This window comes from Cotesia glomerata, linkage group LG1, assembly GCF_020080835.1.
Source record: "Cotesia glomerata isolate CgM1 linkage group LG1, MPM_Cglom_v2.3, whole genome shotgun sequence".
NCBI classification, from domain to species: Eukaryota; Metazoa; Arthropoda; class Insecta; order Hymenoptera; family Braconidae; genus Cotesia; species Cotesia glomerata.
The window spans coordinates 18,880,530-18,901,579 of NC_058158.1; the positions used below are offsets into that span (position 1 = coordinate 18,880,530).

Genomic DNA, 21,050 nt, shown 5'->3' on the forward strand with positions numbered 1-21,050 from the left:
AAATATCTAGAACAAAGCTCAGTGAACACTGAATGTACTCGCGTCACATTTGTATGCTTTACGTTGCGTTACATTTTTCTATCATTTTTATTCTTGTCAAAGATGTCTGAACAAATCGGAAATAGAGTTTATAATTATTTAATTGGATTTGAAATTCATAATATTAATAATATTAAGTTACCTTCGTGTAGGGATGTATTGAATCTATTTATGTACAAACATCAATCCTTAAAATTAAGTATACGAGCAAGTGCTAGTAGTGTGATCAGTGATACGAATGCTATTTGGGCTAATCTTTTGATTCCAACTTCTCGACCTCAGCACAGTATTAAAAAATTGGAAATAATTCACAGTGACTACATGAAACTGAAGAATCATCGAAGTCGGGCAAAGACATCGAAAAGACAACGAACAAATGTGGAACAGTTTAGCAAACGTCTTGATAAATTATTTGACATTGCAAATTGTGCTGCACTAAAAAATTTACCGAAAAATTTGCAGCAATTTTTGACAGATTGTCGTAAAGGAAATAGAAATATCCATCTACCAGCAATTGACGTTATACCAGAAGAAACTTCTGGAAATCTGTCTGCGATGGAAGTAGAAACTCCCAATAATGAGGAAATTGGTTAGTTCTAATATTATAATAGTTTTGTTTAATTATATTTGATTTGTTTAACATTCAGCTAATATGTTTACTAATTCACTGTTAACATTTTTCATTTCAGGAATGAAATTATCCCAACAGTCGTCCTTAAATAGTTTCTGTAGTTCCATATCAAATTCCAGTGAATTGAAGCGAACTTGTTCAGACTTTGAAGATACAATGCCAGCGCCTAAGAAAAATAAAATTGATATTCTGACTTCGGAATTAGTATTAGCACTAGATAGAACTAAAACTAGTAACAGAAATGCGATGTACATCATTTCTGCTGTTATTCAAAGTTAAGGGCTTGAGATTGATAAGTATAATTTAAGTTACTCCACTATTCGCAATGCGCGTATTTCAAAAAGAGAAGAAATTGTCGATACGATCAAAGAAGAAGAAATTTTTGATGACTCTCTCGTAGTGCACTGGGATGGAATGATGTTTCCTGCGGGAAATGGTCAACCAAAAGCAGAACGATTATCAATACACGTCACCGTAATAAATACTGATAAAAATTTAAAAACTCCGATTCTCTCTGATGGCACAGGTGAAAGCCAAGCTTCAGCCATTTTTGAAACGCTGATAGAGTGGGATCTTTGCGATAATGTTAAAGCAATGTGCTTTGATACAACTAGTTCAAATACCGGTAAGTTAATGTTGTGGTTGAATGAATTTATATCACAGTATTTGTTTTTTGACTTGGGAAAAAATTTTCAAATAAGAATTTGATTAATTTTTTTAATTATTTTTACGAATGTTGAGTTAAAATATAAGCTGAGTCAAAAATTTGAATAACTGATAATTAAATAACAGTTTATCAATAACTAATTCTTTGTTTCAGGTAGTTTTAATGGCGCATGTGCATTATTAGAAGATAAAATTGGCCGTGACTTATTATATCTTGCTTGTCGCCATCATACTTCTGAATTGATGTTACGAAATGTTGCAGAAGTTGCTTGGCCAGTTACGAATAGTCCAAATGTACCAATTTTCAAAAGACTCAGAGATAATTGGGAAAAAATTGATAAATCTGCGTATGAAATCGGCACAGAGGATAAAGATATTGCACTTATTTTAAATCAAAGAAAAGACGATATTCTTGACTTCATAGAAAATCAACTGAAGGTATTAATTAATTCATAAATAGTTTTACCATTGAAAGAATTATTATTTATAAAGTTAATTTCTTTTACAGTCATTAGATCTTTCTGATACACTGATAGAAGGACTTGTTAATATTTAATAAGCGTTATTAACTGTTAATAAATGATTTTTTAACATCATGGGATTTGATAAATATTTATTAACAGTTAATTAGTATTCATTACGTAGAATTTATTAACTGTTAATAAATATTTATTAATTTATTAATAGTTAATAAATATTTGTTAACTGTTAACAAATATTTATTTAGGATAAAAAGCAAAAATAGTAATTTTCTTTTGACACATTTTATAACCCTATAACTGGAATACATTGATAATAATTCAATTCACTTAATAAATTAACGTTTTTAATATGTAAAAATATAAAAAATAATTATGAGCTGTGATAGAATTTGGTAGTTTACAATAAATGTTATTATAATGTAATATAATTAATGCAAATAATTTATAAGGATGATTTTTGTTTATAAGCAACCTTCATATCATATGACATTGCAAGCCAAACAAATTCACTCAACCAAGTATTTATTAACTGTTAATAAATATTTGTTATCTATTAATAAATATTTATTAAATATTATTAAATGTACTTTTCTCTCTAATAAATATTTATTTAATGTTAAAAAATATTTATTAAATTAAATTATTATCTTCAAATAAATCAAATTATTAATAGTAAATAAATCCTTTTATCAGTGTAGTTATTTTGCATACTTCGATATAACTCGAATTTTTAAGTGATTTAGTTTTATAAATTTTGCCTTTTTAAATAATATTTTTTACTTTAAAATTCTGAAAATATCTTCTTTTATGGCCGCAATTATCAAATTTTTCTTATTTTTTGTTAGAATCATCATCCGAGAAATGATTACAAGGAGTTTTTGGAGCTGAGCTGTATCTTTTTGGGTGGTATCAAAAGTCATAGAGCCGAATTTAAAGCACCTGGTGCTTTTCATCACGCACTGTGGTTATCGAAAGCTCTCTATTGCTTGAAAATATATATGTTTAGAAACCAGTTTAAAATGGAAGCAAACGAAAAAAAAATTTTGCAGAAAATATGTGTTTTCATCGTAATATTTTATGTAAAAATATGGTTTACTGCTCTTAATGCAATAAATGCTCCAAACTCGGATTTGCAATTAGTAAAAGATCTTATTGACTACAGAAAAATACATCTAGAAATTGCAAATGCAGCACTCGATAAATTGTCTCGGCATTTGTGGTACTTACACGAAAATCTTGCTTGTTTAGCTCTTTTTGATGAAACTGTGTCAGTAGAAGAAAAAGTAAAGATCGTACAAAAAATAAATTCCCAGGTAGCGGTCAAAAAGCCTAATAAACGTTTATCAGTCGCTTATGAAGAAATAACGTCGTTATCTGAGAAAAACATAAGCGATTTTGTTAATCCAAACTCGTTGTTTATTTTTGAGCAATTTGAGCTCCCCTATGAATTTTTGCATACAGATCCAAGTTTGTGGGAATCAAATCTTGAGTATAAACGATGTTATGATACATTCAAAAAGTTAAAAGTAGTAAACGATACTGCGGAAAGAGGAGTAGCGCTAGCCGAAAGTTTTAATGAAGTATTGACTTATAACGAAGATGAAAGACAAAGAATTTTCCAAAATGTTCAGCACCATCGATCTCAATACACATCGTGTAAAAAATCACAATATATTGACAATGAATTAATCTAACAATTCATTTTTCTGCTTTCAATAATAATTAATTGGTATTGTTGTTTTTATTTTTATTAAATACTTATTGTTGTTAATATAATTCGAACTATTATAATTTAATAAACTGTTAATAATATATAAATTATTTAAGTGTAATTGAATTCATAAGTTTTATGCAGAAACTCGTAAATCCATTATTTATTAAAGATTCTTAAGATATAAGCTTTTATAATGTAAGATACTTATCATATCCTGTTTTTCTAGCCTTAAAAAAATATATTGAAGAAAAAATATAAAAAACAGAGAAAGTAAACAAGATATTAATAAGTTTAAATCAATGATCGGCCAAAATTTCACGAAAAAATATATTCAAGGCTCAATATCTCGCTTAATATTGATCTTAGCGATTTGGTCCATAGGACTTTTTTTGTTGGAAATTGAATTTTCTACAAGTTTGTCATATACATTTTTTCCGTAGCTCTTGATATTTACGAGATAAATGCGAAAAAACCCCAATTTTATGAAAAAATCAGGTTCAGTGGCCCGTACTGCCTCGCCAGTGTGAATTACGACTTTGCGGCAATGGGTACTTTTGTAGAGCGTTCAATTTTTAGAAAAAACCATCTTCGATCAAAGTGATCCCATGAAATGCCGCTGAGCTTTAGAAATTCAAAAATTAAAAATCAAAGTTTTTGTGTATTTTTAATGGGAAATATTCACATGCCTTGGTCGAGGACGTTAATTAATATTAAGAGCTCAAACTTTCAGGGAATTTTTTTTCGGGTATTTCCAACAAGAATTCACGATGGGACCGAAAAAAAAATAATAAAGTAAAAAAAAAATCACCCTAATATATATTAGGGTGGGTCAAAAAAATCGAATAATTTTTTTTTGACTTTATACTCTGAAAAATAGGTTCGTAGACACCTAAAAAGAATTCTCTCCAAGTATGAGCTCTTAATTATAACGGGAAGGTCCTCCGCTTTGCGGGTTTCTATTTTTTTCGAATAATCAGATAAAAAAATTTATATCTCGCTTCCAACTGCTTGGAAAAATATTCCGTGGCATAGACTTTGTAAGAAATTGAACGCTCTACAAAAAAGGTCTCTTATGATTTTTTCAAAAACCTAACCGATTAAAAGATATTTCTAGTTGAAGTTTGGCTATTTTAAGGAAAATATTCGTTTTTATTATGAATTTTATAAGTCGATGAAAAAAAATTATTTCGGATTGCGGAACTCATGATTTTGTAGGAAATTTACTGCTCTACAAAAATGGTCTCTTATAATTTTTTGATTAAGTGAAGCCGTTACGAGATATTCATCGTCAAACATTAACGAATATCAATATTTCCAGTTTTTGATCAATAATTCGATAAATTTTAATTTAAACTATGAGTTTCAGGAAAATTTACATAAATTTAAATTTCTATCATAAAAGTCACTCCTACAGGAGTTATTTGTTCAAAAATTCACTAAGAAGTTTTTGTTGTAATGATATTTTTTGTAAGCTTTATTTGTAACAATTTAAAATGTCAATTGCATTGGCATTTCATATTATTACGGTTGTTTAGTATGTATTTTCAAATTTTATTCTACCAATTATACATAAATTTTTTTGTGAGAGAGGCTTTTTGTTCTGAATTACATTACTTCTTCTGTTGGTACTCTAACGCTAGCGCCACCTATGTTGTTTTTCTTAACTATCTTCGTTGTCTACTTTTTTATCAGTACATTTTCAGTGCTCCAAAAACTCATCATTTCGTATACATGATAATAACAATTTTTTCGAAATAAGTCATTTTCTCATCATATAAATTCATTTATTATCAATAATTCTACAATGAATAAAGAAATACGTTTAATCGGTATACCTGTGCAAAAACTCACTGAACGTAAGTTACCAAAAGTGAAAGAGGTTATGAGAGTGTTTTTCTATCAACTTAAAGTTTTAAAGTTTTCAATCAAACAAAGTGCAAAAAATTCAGCTGACAAGGTTATTGAATTGTGGAAAATAAATCAGATTCCTACGAGTGGAGCTTCTAATGTAGTCAAAAAAATTCTCCGTTTTCATAGTGAGTGGTTGAAATTACTAAAAGATTTTAATAAGAAAAGTGATAAGGTAAAAGAAAAGGAGTTTCAGACTGATCTTGAACAATTATTCGACATTGTAAGTAAAAATTCCCTAAAAGGGGTGGATGATAACATTAGGAAGTTGTATTTGGATCAAAAATTCTGTACACACAAAGAGATTCTTTCGAATATTGTACCTGCGTCAAACTCAACTACAGATATGATGGAAATAGATGAAAGCAGTAAGTATCTGAGATAAATAATTGTTATAAATTCAGGTAGGAGTGTAAAACTTCCTTTATATTTATTATAAACAATGAGAATATCATTTTTCTACTTTACTTGCATTATAAATATCAGTATTCCTACGTATGACATTTGACTCGACGGTTTCTGGTACTCATGTTTAATTGCTTCTCATCATAATGAATAAGTGCTGGAAATTTTGTCTGTTTAATTTAAAAATAAACTCTTATTACAGACTTGAATCAACCGTCTACCAGTCATGGGATTGTTTTAAGTGGAAAATCAGAATCATTCTCGACGCATACATTAAGTGGAACTACAAATTCTGGATCTGATTTGGAGTATGAACCCCCAATTCCGACAAAACGAGCAAAAATAAATGTCTTAACTCCTGAAGTCGTTTCTGCACTTGACAGAGCTAATGTCAGCAGTAGAAACGCGATGTTCATTATTGCTCCGGTTTTATCAGCTGTTGGTATAAAAATTGAAGATACAACGCTCAGCTATAGGTCCATCCAACGAGCTCGTATGGTTCAAAGAAAGACATTGCTCAAGGATTAAAAGACAATTTTAAAACACACGATAAATACGTAGTGCATTGGGATGGTAAAATGCTGAATGATCTAATTGAATCCAAATCTGTGGAACGACTACCGGTTCTTTTAACTGCGTATGGTACTGAACAATTACTTGGAGTTCCAAAATGAATTCTGGGACGGCAGTTAATCAAACATCCGCCATTTTATCAACATTGAGTGAATGGGGTATTATTAAGTATGTCAAGGCGATGTGTTTTGACACTACGGCTGTTAATACAGGTAATCAATCAATTACAAAAAATATTTTATTGTTGTCATTCTAGTTTAATTTCTATTTCTTACTGAATTTTACTATCAAAATGTATTAATCGTTTACTCGTTTGGATTTGAAATATAACCATTGATTTTTCTTAAATACTAAATTTAACGATAGTCATCTATTATTGTTCTACAGGAATTCACAACGGTACATGTAAGGAAATTGAAAAGATTTTGGGAAGAGAGTTGATCTGGTTATCATGTCGTCATCACATTTTTGAGATCGTATTAAGGGGCGCATTTGAAGTATTTTGGCCTGTGTCATCTGGGCCAAATGTACAGATGTTTGGAAGGTTTAAAAAATTTTGGGATGATATAGATATAACTAATTATAAATCTGGTGTTGAAGATGCTGTTGTTGCTGATATCATTTCGAATAAAAAAGATGAAATCTCTAGTTTTATTACAAAATCTTTATAGGTATGATTTAACTGTGATTTAAATTATAAAAATTTCGTTATTTTTGACAAATTTTTTATTTTTGATAGTTACTACAACCCCGAGATGATTATAAAGAATTATTGTAATTATCATTGATTTTCCTTGGAGAAATGCCTCAAGAAAAGATTTCTTTCAAACGTCCTGGTGCTGTTCATCATGCTAGATGGATGGCTAAGGCCATTTATAGTTTGAAAATGTATCTATTCAGAGATGAATTCAAACTCTCTCAGAAAGAATTGCATGGTCTTCGTCATTTCTGTATTTTTATAGTCACATTGTATTTAAAAGCTTGGTTTTCATCAACTTCTGCAACAACTGCTGCTTATCATGACTTGCAGTTTATGAAAAATTTATTGGAGTACAAACATATCAATCCTTTGATTTCTTCAGCTACGTGTGAAAAAATGATTTCGCACTTATGGTATTTGAGCGATGAACTTGCCATTTTATCACTGTTTGGCGATGGCGTTCCATTAGAAGTAAAAAAAAGTATTGTTGAAGCTGTTAATACTCGTGAAGGTACAGATTCTAAAGCTAAAAGATTTGTAATTGCTAAAAAAGATTTAAATTCATTGGCGCAGAGAACTCTGAGTGACTTTGTGTCTAAAAAGTCATTAAATCTTTTCAAAATCTTCGATCTACCGTATGACTTTCTTGATGTCGATGTTGAATTATGGCCTACTAATGAGAGTTATCTCGAAAATAAAGAATACTTTCAACAACTAAAAGTTGTCAATGATTTAGCAGAGCGAGCTGTTGCATTAGTCAGTGAATATAATCAATGCTTGACAAAAAATGAAGAACAATTCCAGTACTTATTGCAAGTTGTCAAAGAACATCAAAAAACATTCCCAAATTGTAATAAAAGAAATTATTTATAGTAATAGCGTACTGTTATGTTAAAAATATAGACAATTATATTGCAATTGATAATTCAATAAAAAATTTATCTATAAAAAATTTAAATACTGGTTGTTTCTCACTTGATTCAATACTTTTCATATCAAATTTGACAAAGAAATATGTCATTCACTTCAAATTAAACTAATCATCGGCTATATGCCGAAAAAAATGCTCTAATTTCTTGTTTTAATGCAATCAAACAAGCTCAAGACTGAAAATAATATTAAAAAAATTGTTTATAACATTTCTTTATCGATCGAAACTCAAATTTATGTAAATTTTCCTGAAACTCATAGTTTAAATTAAAATTTATCGAATTATTGATCAAAAACTGGAAATATTGATATTCGTTAATGTTTGACGATGAATATCTCGTAACGGCTTCACTTAATCAAAAAATCATAAGAGACCATTTTTGTAGAGCAGTAAATTTCTTACAAAATCATGAGTTCCGCAATCCGAAATAATTTTTTTTCATCGACTTATAAAATTCATAATAAAAACGAATATTTTCCTTAAAATAGCCAAACTTCAACTAGAAATATCTTTCAACCGGTTAGGTTATTGAAAAAAACATAAGAGACCTTTTTTGTAGAGCGTTCAATTTCTTACAAAGTCTATGCCACGGAATATTTTTCCAAGCAGTTGGAAGCGAGATATAAATTTTTTTATCTGATTATTCGAAAAAAATAGAAACCCGCAAAGCGGAGGACCTTCCCGTTATAATTAAGAGCTCATACTTGGAGAGAATTCTTTTTAGGTGTCTACGAACCTATTTTTCAGAGTATAAAGTCAAAAAAAAATTATTCGATTTTTTTGACCCACCCTAATGTATATATATATATATATATATATATATATATATATATATATATATATATATATATATATATATATATATATATATATAAATAATGATTAAGTAATTAATATTAATAATACATTAGAAATAAACTTTCTTTGTTGCGGTAAGATGGACAGCGGGGTTGTAGGTTCACCTCAGTATACCCCTCCCGTGCGGTGTGTTTTCATGTGGTGTAACTTAGGTGTAAATTAGGAGTAAATTTGCTACTTGCTTCTTGTTACTTGCTACTTAATATTAAAAATACATTAGAAATAAACTTTTATTTTTTTTTTACATATATATTTATTTATATATATACTAGCAGCCACCCGCCCGCTTCGCTGGGCACACTATTAAATTTAATCTTTATTTCTTATATTAACTAAAAAATGTATATTTTCTTATCGATAAATGAAGTGAATTTTTAAAATTTTTAGACAGGAAAAATAGTACCAGTCAATGCATTTGTCATACACAGATTTCCGCATCACCTACGAGGTACTGTGTATTGGGATGCGTCCCCGTTATTTAACGTGGCGGGATCCCCAGGAGGCCTACACCACAAAAAAAAACTCAGCTTTTACTTTTTACAAAAATTTATTTTTCGTAATGAACACAAATATAACAATCACTCAATACTTATCAATGAATAAAATTAACAGTTTTATACAGTTACAAACTTTAAACTTCCTTCTAAACAATGTTTTTCGTCTTTTTTTCTGGTTGAAGAATAATCAAGTTGTCCGGTGAACTGACTCTTGAGCATGCCACGTAAAACTGACCATGAGAAAAACAATCATGTCTCAAATCTACACCAGCTAATTTTAAACTCTGCCCTGCGCTTTATTGACAGTCATAGCATAGCAAACCCTAACAGGAAATTGTAGACGTTTGAAGTTGAAATGGTAGTCAGATGGAACCAAAGGAATTCTTGGAATAAATACGACTTCTCCTTCATGTTTACCTGTTAAAATTGTAGCTTCAATAATATTTTTATGTAAATTTTTCACTTGTAGTCTGGTACCGTTACATAGTTTTGGAGGATTCAAATTGCGCAGTAACATTATTTGTGCTCCAATTTTAAGAGTGAGAATATGAGATGGTATTCCGGGTGGATTGAGTGTATGTAAGAACTCGACAGGATAATGGACAGCATCATCAACTTCTACGACTGTATCAATAGATTTATACTTCATTTGATTAGTTGATAGCTTTTCCAGAAGAAAATTGTTAATGCTATTTGCTGAATCATTCGTTGGAGTCAGAATAGCTCTTTCTTTTAGCCATGAAGAGTAATTAACTCCAATTTTATTGATATCTGGGTATATTTTATCAGTTAATGCAGTTAAATCATCAACAATATCACCTAGGTTATCCGGAATACTTATTCGTCCGTCAACTTCTGAAATTTGTCCATTCCCTATATCAATGAGTAACTTTGAAAATTCTTCTGCTCTCAAATCATGTTGCATATGAACGCGCATATTAATTTTCAAAGACAGTACGTTAACATGAGGCCATAAAACTGAGGATTTGAGACAGGCTTTGACTTCATCTGCACGTGTACCTCGTGGTACAACAGGTAAAGTTTGTCTGAAGTCACCAGCTAAAACAACAGTTATTCCACCCATTATTCGGTCACTATTTCTTATATCCTCAAGAGTTCTGTTGAGAGCTTCAATAGCATTTTTGTGAGCCATAGTGCATTCATCCCATACTATCAGTTTTGCTTCTCTGATAACGTGAGCCATATCACTCTGCTTAGAGATATTGCATAGAATATTATCAGAATGATTTATTTCAAGAGGTAATTTAAATGTCGAGTGAGCTGTTTTGCCTCCGTCAATTAAAGTAGCCGCAATTCCTGAAGAAGCAACAGCAATAGCAATACTTTTTTTACTTCTAATTTTCGCAAGCAACAAATTAATCAAGAATGTTTTTCCCGTTCCACCAGGAGCATCAAGGAAGAACAATCGTCCAGAATCAGAAACGACACTATTCAATATAGATTCATATGCTTCTTTCTGTTCTTTATTCAGTATCGGAACACTTTTTATCACTTCTTCGGTTAACTTAGCAGTGTTATAAGCTAATTCATTTAAATATTGTTGATTAATAATAACAGATTCTTGATCTCGAGATGGTGAAGTGAGTCCAAATTGTAAAAGAGTCTTACCTGACATAGCAATGACCATATCTTCAAGATTAATCAAACATTGATTGTAAACAATATCAAGATCTAACTCAGAGTTTTCGCGATTCTTACTCATTCGTCTTTTAATGTCGTCCGTGAAATTATCTCGATATTTATCCCATAATTTAATCGGATCTCCAACTTGGCAAAAAACTAACATAACAGCAAACAATTCACGTATTTTGTAAGATGAATCAGAAATTGAATCTGCTAAAGTTTGATCCCAATGAGCATCGTCTTCGAGCAATCCCATTACACTGCAAGCTTCTTGAAATATAGGATAGATTACATCTTTTATAGTTCTTAAAGCCGTAAATGACTCTGGACCACGAACTTCATGCAAAAGAAGACGGAGGTAATAATATTCAGTATTGGTAGAATGGACAGTATACACTCTGCCTAAAACATGATCTTTTTTTATACCTAAATAACCTGGCACAATTTTTCCTTGTTTTCTTCTGTGAAACTGGTGTTTTCTCCAGACATAATAAGCTGGAACTTCACAATATAATAATTTTTTCGCAAAATTGTCCACTTTACAGAGTTCAAAAAAAGCCATAAGTGTTGTTTTGGAATTGTTGATCTGATTGAGTATATTATTTTCGTGAGTATATTATTGTTGACGTTTTGAGGTCCTAGGAAGTCTCCCCGAATGTTTCCGCGGTGATGTCCGTATATCTTTATGTATGTGTGTGTGTGTGTGTGTGTGTGTGTGTGTGTGTGTGTGTGTGTGTGTGTGTGTGTGTGTGTGTGTGTGTGTGTGTGTGTGTGTGTGTGTGTGTGTGTGTGTGTGGCCGTATGTAAACCTCTTATAACTTTTGAACAGCTCGACCGATTTGATCGCGGTTGGTGCCATCCGAAAGGACTCGACCAAACTTAGATTTTAAATACAATTTAGACCGATCCGAACCGGTATATTTTTAGAAATCTCAAAAATACTACAAAAAAAAATTTTTTAAATGTGGTTTTTATAGAATTACTTTTAAACGACTACTGATCAATTCTAAAAACTAATCAGCTTTTAACATCAAGAAACCACGTCGATCGCCGCTAGCCCGGTCACAATCGATTCATTCGTTTGTGAGTTATCGTTGTCCAAAAAAAAAAAAAACAGAAAAAAATGTTTTTTCGGAATCACATCGAAATTCCTTCTTCGATCGATTAAAACTCAAAGATTTTTTATGAGGCCTAAAAAACTGCGTCGAATGCCACCAACCGCGTAAAAATCGGTTAATTCATTCAAAAGCATTTTGGTTTTAGAATTTAAGAAATAATGTTATATTAAACTTTTACCAGATTTTTGAGCTCGGAGTAAGTACAATTTTGAGCGCTTAGATATAAAATTAACGGGAAGTTGCAGGGATGGCCTTTAGGGCCAACCGTTTTTCTATTTTTTTTTTATAATATTACTTTTTTAAACCATTTTAGAATCTTACAATTATGGGTTAATTTTGACCTATAACTTTCAGAAGAAAAATGATCAACTAACCAATAGTTTAGACTGAATCGACCTGGTAGAAAATTTGAAATCAAAATATATTTGTCTAACATTATATAGAATAATAATGTAGATGATTTATAGAATATTTATAGAATATTAGAATATTTATAGAATATTAGTATTTAATAACTTTCTACTTTTATTCTAATGATTCCTCTGAATTTAATTGACAACTGAATTTGTTATTACAATTTATTTATTTTGACAGTTATTATAGCAACAGTTACCATGGTAATGGTAACCATAGTAACAGTAACCATAGTAACAGTAACCATGGTAACGGTAACCATGGTAATGGTAACCATGGCAACGGTAACCATGGCAACGGTAACCATGGCAACGGTAACCATGGCAACGGTAACCATGGCAACGGTAACCATGACAATGATTACCATGGCAACGGTTGTGGGGGAGGATACAGTGGGGTTGAGTTCTATAATTGATAGTTGCCACTGATGGTTTCTTAGATTGGAGAATCAAAATGATATTTTTCCCCCCCAAAAAAAAGAGAGCAAGATAGGGAAGGAGGAAGAAGGCACGGGAGGGGAGGGGAAGAATGAGAGGGAGGGGAGGGGGTAGCATACGTGATGGTTGACGAAAAATCGATTTTGGATAGGAATTGCGCAAAATCCCTTCTTATCTCTCGTCTACGGTGAAAAAGGATTACCTATGCCAAATTTCAAATGAATCGGTCCAATAGTTTCGGAGATCTGGTGATGAGTCAGTGGTATTTCGCTTATATGTATATAGATATAGTCACTTTATAGTCACATTATATATATATAGTCTGTGTATTGTAGAATGCAGACGTGCTTTTACATTGGCATTTTTATTGTATTATTTGTGAACGATATTTTGGTTTCCTGATATAGATAATTATCTTACACTGTACTCTTAATTTCGGACTCTTTCTGAAATAATAATTTCTTACTCTCATTATCAGAGAAATTTTATATTAAAAAAAAAACGGTGATTATTTTTGATTTAGGTTAGATTTAGTTTAGCTGCTTTGATTAGAAATTTACGTGTGTTACCATCTTACAGATTGTGCTAGAATGTCTATGTGGTGTGGACTGTGTCTGAAGGGCATTAGTGAGCTTACGTCAGCTGTACAAACAAATGCTGTTTGTAAACATTACTTTCTTGATACATGTGTAAAGGTGCGATGTGGTTTATCAACTAAGTCACGTGCGGTAACTAAGGTTCATGATTATTGCCCAGACTGTGTTGTTGATGTCTCACCGATATTAAAAGAAATTAGTGAAAAGCTGAATAAAATAGATGATGTAGATAAGAATGTTGTTAATTTTGGAAAAAAGCTCGACAATTTTAATGATAAAGTTGACAAACTGATAACTGACTATGGTCTACTGCAGAAAAATTTCAAGGAATTGGAGGTTAGGGTTACTAAAATTGAGAAAGCTACACCTGCTGTTGATAATAATCTTTTGCAAGAAGCTACAGCTATTGCTAAAAGCCTTGCTGATGGTGATTTGGAGGCTAGGACGCTGCAGCTGAAGTCACGTTCGCTTGAAGATGAGTTAGCTACCACTGGTCTTCCTGAATTGGATGGAGAAAAACTTGAAGGCGTAGTTGTGCAATTGACACAAGTTTTGAAAGTACCTGTTAGTGAATCTGAGATTGCTATTGTGGAACGGCTTGGTAAGAGGAGTGGCAGGGGTCATCGCAATGTTCGTGTTAAATTTAATAGTCTGAAGCATGTTAATGAGTGCGTAAAGAGTATTAAAAACAACAAGGTGAGAGTTAGTACGTTAATGCCTGGTGTTCAGCTTCCTGATGCCGATGCTACGATATATCTTCATCGTAGACATACATCATCTCTGTACAAACTTCGTCTTGAAGTTCGAAAAAAGTACCCGACAACTCATCCCAAAAACATTTGGATCTCTCATTCTTTTGTGAATGTTAGGTACGCTGATAACAAGCCACCTGTTAAGTTGAGACCTTCAACGGGAACAGGTCTATTGGAGGATCTTATTCAATAACGAGCTACTGCTCCCTCAACGTCTTCAGCTATCTCGATCCCTACTGTGTCTATGGCCTTACCTTTGAGTCTTTCGACTTGTAATTTAAAGATTTGTCATGTAAACGCTCAGTCGCTCAGAAATGAATGTCATTTCGAACTTTTTAAAGAATATTTCAGGTGTTATAATTATGATATTATTGCTGTTTCAGAGACGTGGTTAAATCATCTAATACCTGACAATACTGTTTATCTGCCATCGTACACTCTTTATCGCCATGATCGTCGTCTTCGAAGCGGAGGAAGTGTTGCTCTCTATGTCCGGAGCTGTATTAAAGCTAAATATGTTGCATCTTCAGCGAATTTAGAAGATAAACATCCTGAGTATTTATTTATAGAAATATTGAGTTCATCAAAGCAGAAGATATTGGTTGGAGTGGTTTATAAACCACCCAGCACAGGACATCTAGATGACTTAGAAGAGGAGATGGAAAACATAATGGTATCATTTAATAATATTATTATTATTGGGGACTTTAATTCAGATTTGAGCAAAAGAAATTTTTATAGTGATCAACTGCGCAGGTTCTGTAACTGTTTGGATTTACATATTGTTGAGTTCTCTCCAACTCACCACTTGGAAAACTCAGAATCGTGGATTGATGCCTGTATAGTAGATGATCTTGCTAAGGTGTTGACGTCGGAACAATCTTCAGAGCCATTTATCTCTGAACACGATTTAATTTCTGTGACTTATAATTATAAGGTAGAGTTGCAACAACTGAATAGTTTTGTATATAGAAACTGGAATACTGTTGATGATAATAAGCTGCAAGAAATGTGTGAAGATGTTGATTATAAAACTCTGAGTGAACTAAACTTGGCTAATGAAATGAACACATGTTTACATGCTCATTTTGATCGTATTGTAAATATTGTTGTGCCTGAAAAATTAGTTGTTCCGCGTCGACCACCTGCACCGTGGTTCACTGATGAAATTAGAAGTATCCAATGTCGCAGAGATAAGCTTTATCGTATCTTCAGAAGGACGGGCTACGCTTATAAAGAGTACTCTCATGTCAGACGTTTACTTAAGCAGCGTATTACTGAAACGAAGAAGAAATACTTTAATTGTCAATTAATCAATGCTAGAAACTCGCGGGAACTTTGAAATGATCTGAGGAGATTGGGTTTAGCTAAGCAAAAGGACTTACATACTATCATAAAAGTTGACTTGAATGAACTGAATCAATTTTTCGTTTGTGCGTCGGGTAATTTCATGGACCTGGATGTTAATACGTCAAATATCTTAATAACCGATAATAATGAAATTAAATTCACTTTTAAAGAGCTAAACACGGTAACTATTAGAAAATCAATTATGAGATTAACATCGAATTCAGTTGGTTCAGATGTGAATAATTACTGAAAGAGCGGAAAAGCGGGGATCAGGTTTAGGTCTGGATATCTCAATTAAAACGCGTAAATTATTATCAAAAAAAACACTAGGAATTTATTTACATTAAATACACTCAATATTTAATATGTTTAATAGCGGATTGTTAAGATAAAAGCGGATTTATAAATTACAGCGTGGTTAGCAAAAGCGAAGCCGGTTGACACGTGGTTGAACACTTTGTCAGCACTAAAAAAGCGGTGAAAAAAATGCACAAATAACACAACTTATCTGAAACAAACTATAGCGAATTATTAACAATTAATTTAAGCAAATTAAATTATTAAATAAGCGAAATGCGGTTTATTAACGAAAAGCGAAAGTAAAGAAAAACTAATGGCGACTTGATGCAGCGAAAGCGTAGAAGCGAAAGATAATAACAATAGTCCGTCTTCTTCCTCGTTGAGTTGGGGAAGAAGGCTATTGCGCATGTCTAGCGGGAACGATCAGCCAATAAAGCGGTCGATTCATGGCGTGATCGAGAGGCTGATTTTCTATTCGCGGTTCGATTTTTGCGGGAACTAGCGGTGGACAGGTGCATCTCTTGAATTTGGGAGTCCCCCAGGAGCGAGTTAATCGCTACTGGGCCTTGTTCACCGAACAAGATGGTTTTTCTATCAGGGCATATAAATGCGTACTGCCTTTTTTCCTGGAAGCAATTACAGATTTATTCAACGTGTCGCTGTCAACCGGGGTCTTTCCTGAGGATTGGAAGCTATCGCATGTGATACCGATTCCAAAAAAGGCTTATCCATCAAACTGTGAAGACTATAGACCTATTTCACTGCTGACAAATTTGTCAAAAGCTTTGAAAAGATGTGTTAAATATTTGTTAAATATATATATAAAATTTTTGTTAAATATAATATATTTATATATTTAATTTGTTAAATATATAAATGAAAACAACTACTTTGATGAGTATCAGACGGCTTTTCGTGAATGACTGGGCACGCAGACTGCTGATATAAAGTTCTGTGATGATATTAGGCTATCATATTTTTACAAATATAATTCACGAAGCTACAATAAACGTTGCGGCTCAGCCACCGTAGTGTCTAAATATTAGCAAATTACCTAAAAACCATCATTTTTCTAATAAATACCAAGAAATTAACAACTATTAATAATTAACTGATGTACCTGACAATGAGAGCCTTAGTTCTTATAAAAAAACATTAGACCACGAAGCTGCACTAAAAGTTACTGCTTGACTACCGTAGCGTCTAATAATTAGCAAATAACTTGAAATTTATAATTTTTTCAATTAATACATAGAAATTTCCAGATATTGATAATTAGTTGTAGTACCTGACAATTAGTACCTTAGTTCATATAAAAAAATTAGGCTACGAAGTTGCAGTGAGAGTTACAGCTCGACCGCCGTAGAGTCTTAAAATTAGCAAATTACTTAATAATTATTATTCCGTACATAAACACCACAAAAATAGCAACAATTAAAAATTAACTGTAGTACTTAACAATTAGTACCTTCATATTTAGCAAAAAATTAGATTACTAAGCTGCGATAAAAGTTACGGCTTGGCCGCCGTAAAGTCTTAATTTTAAAAACAAATTATCTTTAAATTACTATTTATTAAATGAATACAAAGAAATTACCAACTATTAAAAATTTACTGCAATACCTGACAATTAGTACCTTAGTTCTTATAAAAAAATTAGACCACGGAGCTGCAGTAAACGTTACGGCTCGACCGCTGTAGAGTCTAAATATTCGCAAATTACTTGATTATTATCATTTAAATAAACACCAAGAAATTAGTCACTATTAATAATTTACTGCGGTGAAATTATCAACTATTAACCACTACCTGCAGAACTTGATAATTAGTGCTATAGTTATTGGTGGCAATTACAACATGAAGCTATGACAATAGTCATATCTTAGCTGCTGTAGAGCCTAGGGAGCTGTTATTCAGCCTACTTTCGTTATATTTCAATAAAAAACCTCGAAGTTATTAACTTTTACCAATTACCTGGCGTACTTGACGACTAGTACTCTACTAATTTCAGACATTTAGACTACGATGCTGAAATCAGGGTTACGACTGTATAACTGATTTAGTGCTATCACCACACCGAAAGCTATGAGAATCCTCTATACTTTTTGATTTTTCAATGCATAACTATCTATGTTTCCTTCATTACTTCACGCCGTGAACTTACCTTTCAATGACCCCCGCATTCGAAATTGAATTTATCAGTTGCCATATTTCATATTTTATTGTCAGTATTCACGAATAACAAAATAATCAATGACATTTTTTTATTCTCCACATTGGTAAAGAAAATATATTAATATTTTTTATCTCATATGAGATATGATTTTCATTCTACATAGTCTACCCTGAATATTATTTTTTCACCGGTAGTTAGACAACGACGCCGAAAGAATCTTAATGGCTCGACCATATTCTCACCATTGTTATTATTTTTCATTCGTATTAATCCAAGGCTGTGATAAGACACCTCATTTTCTGTATTTTCCGTTACGCTATTAATAAGCTCTCTTATCTTATCTTCTTCAAATTTCTTCAAGCTCTGGATTTCAGGCATTTCATCGATACTTTCCAGTAAGCGCTCAGAGCGTTCTGGTTCACTCAAACTTCGAAAGCCTTCTACTTTTATCCACAGTTCTTCAATGGCTGCATTTCACGCCTTCGTTTCCTTCTTTTTCTCTCTACTTAAATGTTTACTAGTTGTAATCAGTGTGTACAAATTCCATGAATCCATAGCCACTGATTTAATTGCTCCTAAAATAAGAAATTCAGCTTAGTTAATATTAGTGTCTGAAAATTTTTTTTTCGCAAGCTACAATTTATTTCAAAAAAGCGGTTAATCGTTTAGATCATCTTTATAACTTTTCGCGATACTCATATTTTAAACTTTTAAAAAACATTCTAGTTCGAAGTATTAAGTTATTTGAGCTAATAAATTGATCTTGCACATATCTTGAGCTTCGGTTTAATTATGTCTTGCTTGTTGAGTAATTACAATTTTTGTCATTTTGAACTGTGATATTTCTTGATCAAATCATTAAAAATGTTTTTTTCTACAACTTTTCTAACTTTTTCGAATTTTTTTTTTTAATTTTCGCTTTTTAAGTTAATACTTTTAAAAAGTAGGAAGTAATTGATTTTTGTACGATTTTAAAAATGTTAATTTTTCTCATATCTAAGATCAAATTCACCGATTGATATGAACAATATGGCATTGAAAAATTTTATTCAGACTTTGATCCGATTAGATTTGAAAGTTAATCATTCAAACTGTTCCACAGAGATTAAAAAAATAATAATATTTTGTTCCACGTTTTTTTACAAATCTTTCAAATTTTTTGACCTATCAACTTGAAATCAGAATTTTATTATGTGCTCGAAAAATTGCAGTGAATGTTGAAATCAGTTGAAAATTGAACCACGTTGAAAAGATACATAAAATCGAAAAAATCAAAAAGTTTCAGTTGCCTCACGGTCAACCGTTTATCATATTCTCTCTTTCAATTTTTTGGAATACATCTGGCCGACACACATCCATCGGTATATACTCATGAAAGTACTCAGGATGGCTTCGAGGACCTTACTTCCAAACATTAAAGCATAAAGGGAATTTGATTGTCGAATGTCAAAGTAAATAATTGATTATTAACAACCTCAAAGTTTTGAAAAATTTTTTCATTTTATAAAGAGTTACAAATACCGAAATATTGGCTAAATTTTCAACTGATTTTAATTCTTTAACTTATTAATCATAAGTAACTATAAAACTTACCCATAAATACGTTATGCTTTGGCTTTTTGGTGAGATTTTCATTAAGCTGTTTATGATAACTCTCCATGTAATTGTTTGTACGATGTTTGAACCTAGAAACAGAGATTTGTGTCGCACTTTCACATTTCAGCCATTGGTTTTCGAAATAGTTGAGGTAATCTTCAAAATAATTCCCAAAATTTGTACAGCATTCATTTTTCATCAGATTGTACACACCATTAATATATTCAGCTGGTAACAAAGCTAAGGCTTTTAATCGATGAAGAATAATATATATTTCAGGACGTTCTGTCTTACAATTTTCGGCATCGATTATTTTCTTTTTTTGGGCATTTTTTACCAAAGCCTACAACAAAAAAATTTAATGTTAATAATAAGTTTATAATAATTACACTAATATTTTTTACACTAATATTTTAACTTGTCGCAAAGAAAATGGAAAATTTTCAACAGTTGGAAAGATATTGGTTTTACCCCTTTTGTCGAAAATCGAGTTTTCATCAGATCTCGATGTTTTGAGGTCCTACGAAGCTTCCCTGAATGTTTTCGCGATGATGTCCGTGTGTGTGTGTGTGTGTGTATCCCATTGTAGTTGCCATCGGCCTATGCTCTTCTGCCGTTCTTCAATTCTAAGTTCTTCAGGGCTCAGTGCAGTTGACCTTTTTCGTTGGTAAAGGGCCCGTCTTTCCTCTGCTAGAACTCTAAGAGGTAGGGTTCCAGCAATGACGCACACTGCTTCTTCTGATATAATGCGGAAGGCACTAGCTACTCGTAGGGCACTCAGTCGGTACATTGGTCCAGCTTTTCTCCATGATTCTTGGGTTTCCAGTGCATCAGCCCAAATGGATATTCCGTAAGTGAGCACTGATGTGACTACTGATGACAATAGTAGCCTCCTGCTCTGCATTGGGCCTCCGATGTTAGGCATCAGCCGTGCGAGACTAGCCCTCTGTGTGTGTGTGTGTGTGTGTGTGTGTGTGTGTGTGTGTGTGTGTGTGTGTGTGTGTGTGTGTGTGTGTGTGTGTGTGTGTGTGTGTGTGTGTGTTTGTAAGCATGTAAACTTCCTATAACTTTTGAACGATTTGACCGATTTCATCGCGGTTGACACCGGGTCGATTCGAAGCGGTAGATTTTGAGAAATCTTAAAAAACTACAAAACTATTGCGGTTTGAAAATTCAAAAAATAGTGTTTATTAAAATTCTGCCAGACTTCTGAGCTCGGAGAACTCAAAATGATACGAGAATTATTTTTTTGAGCTCAAATAG

At 32.1% G+C, this 21,050-nt stretch overlaps 3 protein-coding genes across 5 annotated transcripts in view; all 3 read left to right on the forward strand.

Annotated features, from left to right (window-relative positions):
• LOC123263793 (neurexin-3-like) overlaps positions 1–21,050 on the forward strand; it is a 763,584-nt gene that overhangs the window by 113,063 nt on the left and 629,471 nt on the right. The gene's annotated exons all lie outside the window — the stretch shown is intronic.
• LOC123264781 lies at positions 199–3,562 on the forward strand. Of its 2 annotated transcripts, none has more exons than XM_044728255.1 (2): positions 199–628; positions 2,664–3,562. In XM_044728255.1, exons 1-2 carry the CDS (start codon positions 617–619, stop codon positions 3,510–3,512), a joined length of 861 nt encoding a protein of 286 aa, XP_044584190.1. In that variant the 5' UTR covers positions 199–616; the 3' UTR covers positions 3,513–3,562. The 2 variants fall into 2 exon arrangements, with proteins under 2 accessions (XP_044584190.1, XP_044584199.1); XM_044728264.1 differs by lacking the exon at positions 2,664–3,562 and adding an exon at positions 729–1,327.
• LOC123264797 lies at positions 5,029–8,057 on the forward strand. Of its 2 annotated transcripts, none has more exons than XM_044728297.1 (3): positions 5,029–5,808; positions 6,099–6,630; positions 6,806–8,057. In XM_044728297.1, the coding sequence occupies exon 3, from the start codon at positions 7,221–7,223 to the stop codon at positions 7,989–7,991; it is 771 nt and encodes a 256-aa protein (XP_044584232.1). In that variant the 5' UTR covers positions 5,029–5,808; positions 6,099–6,630; positions 6,806–7,220; the 3' UTR covers positions 7,992–8,057. The 2 variants fall into 2 exon arrangements, with proteins under 2 accessions (XP_044584232.1, XP_044584225.1); XM_044728290.1 differs by having other exon boundaries at positions 6,048–6,630; positions 6,806–7,503.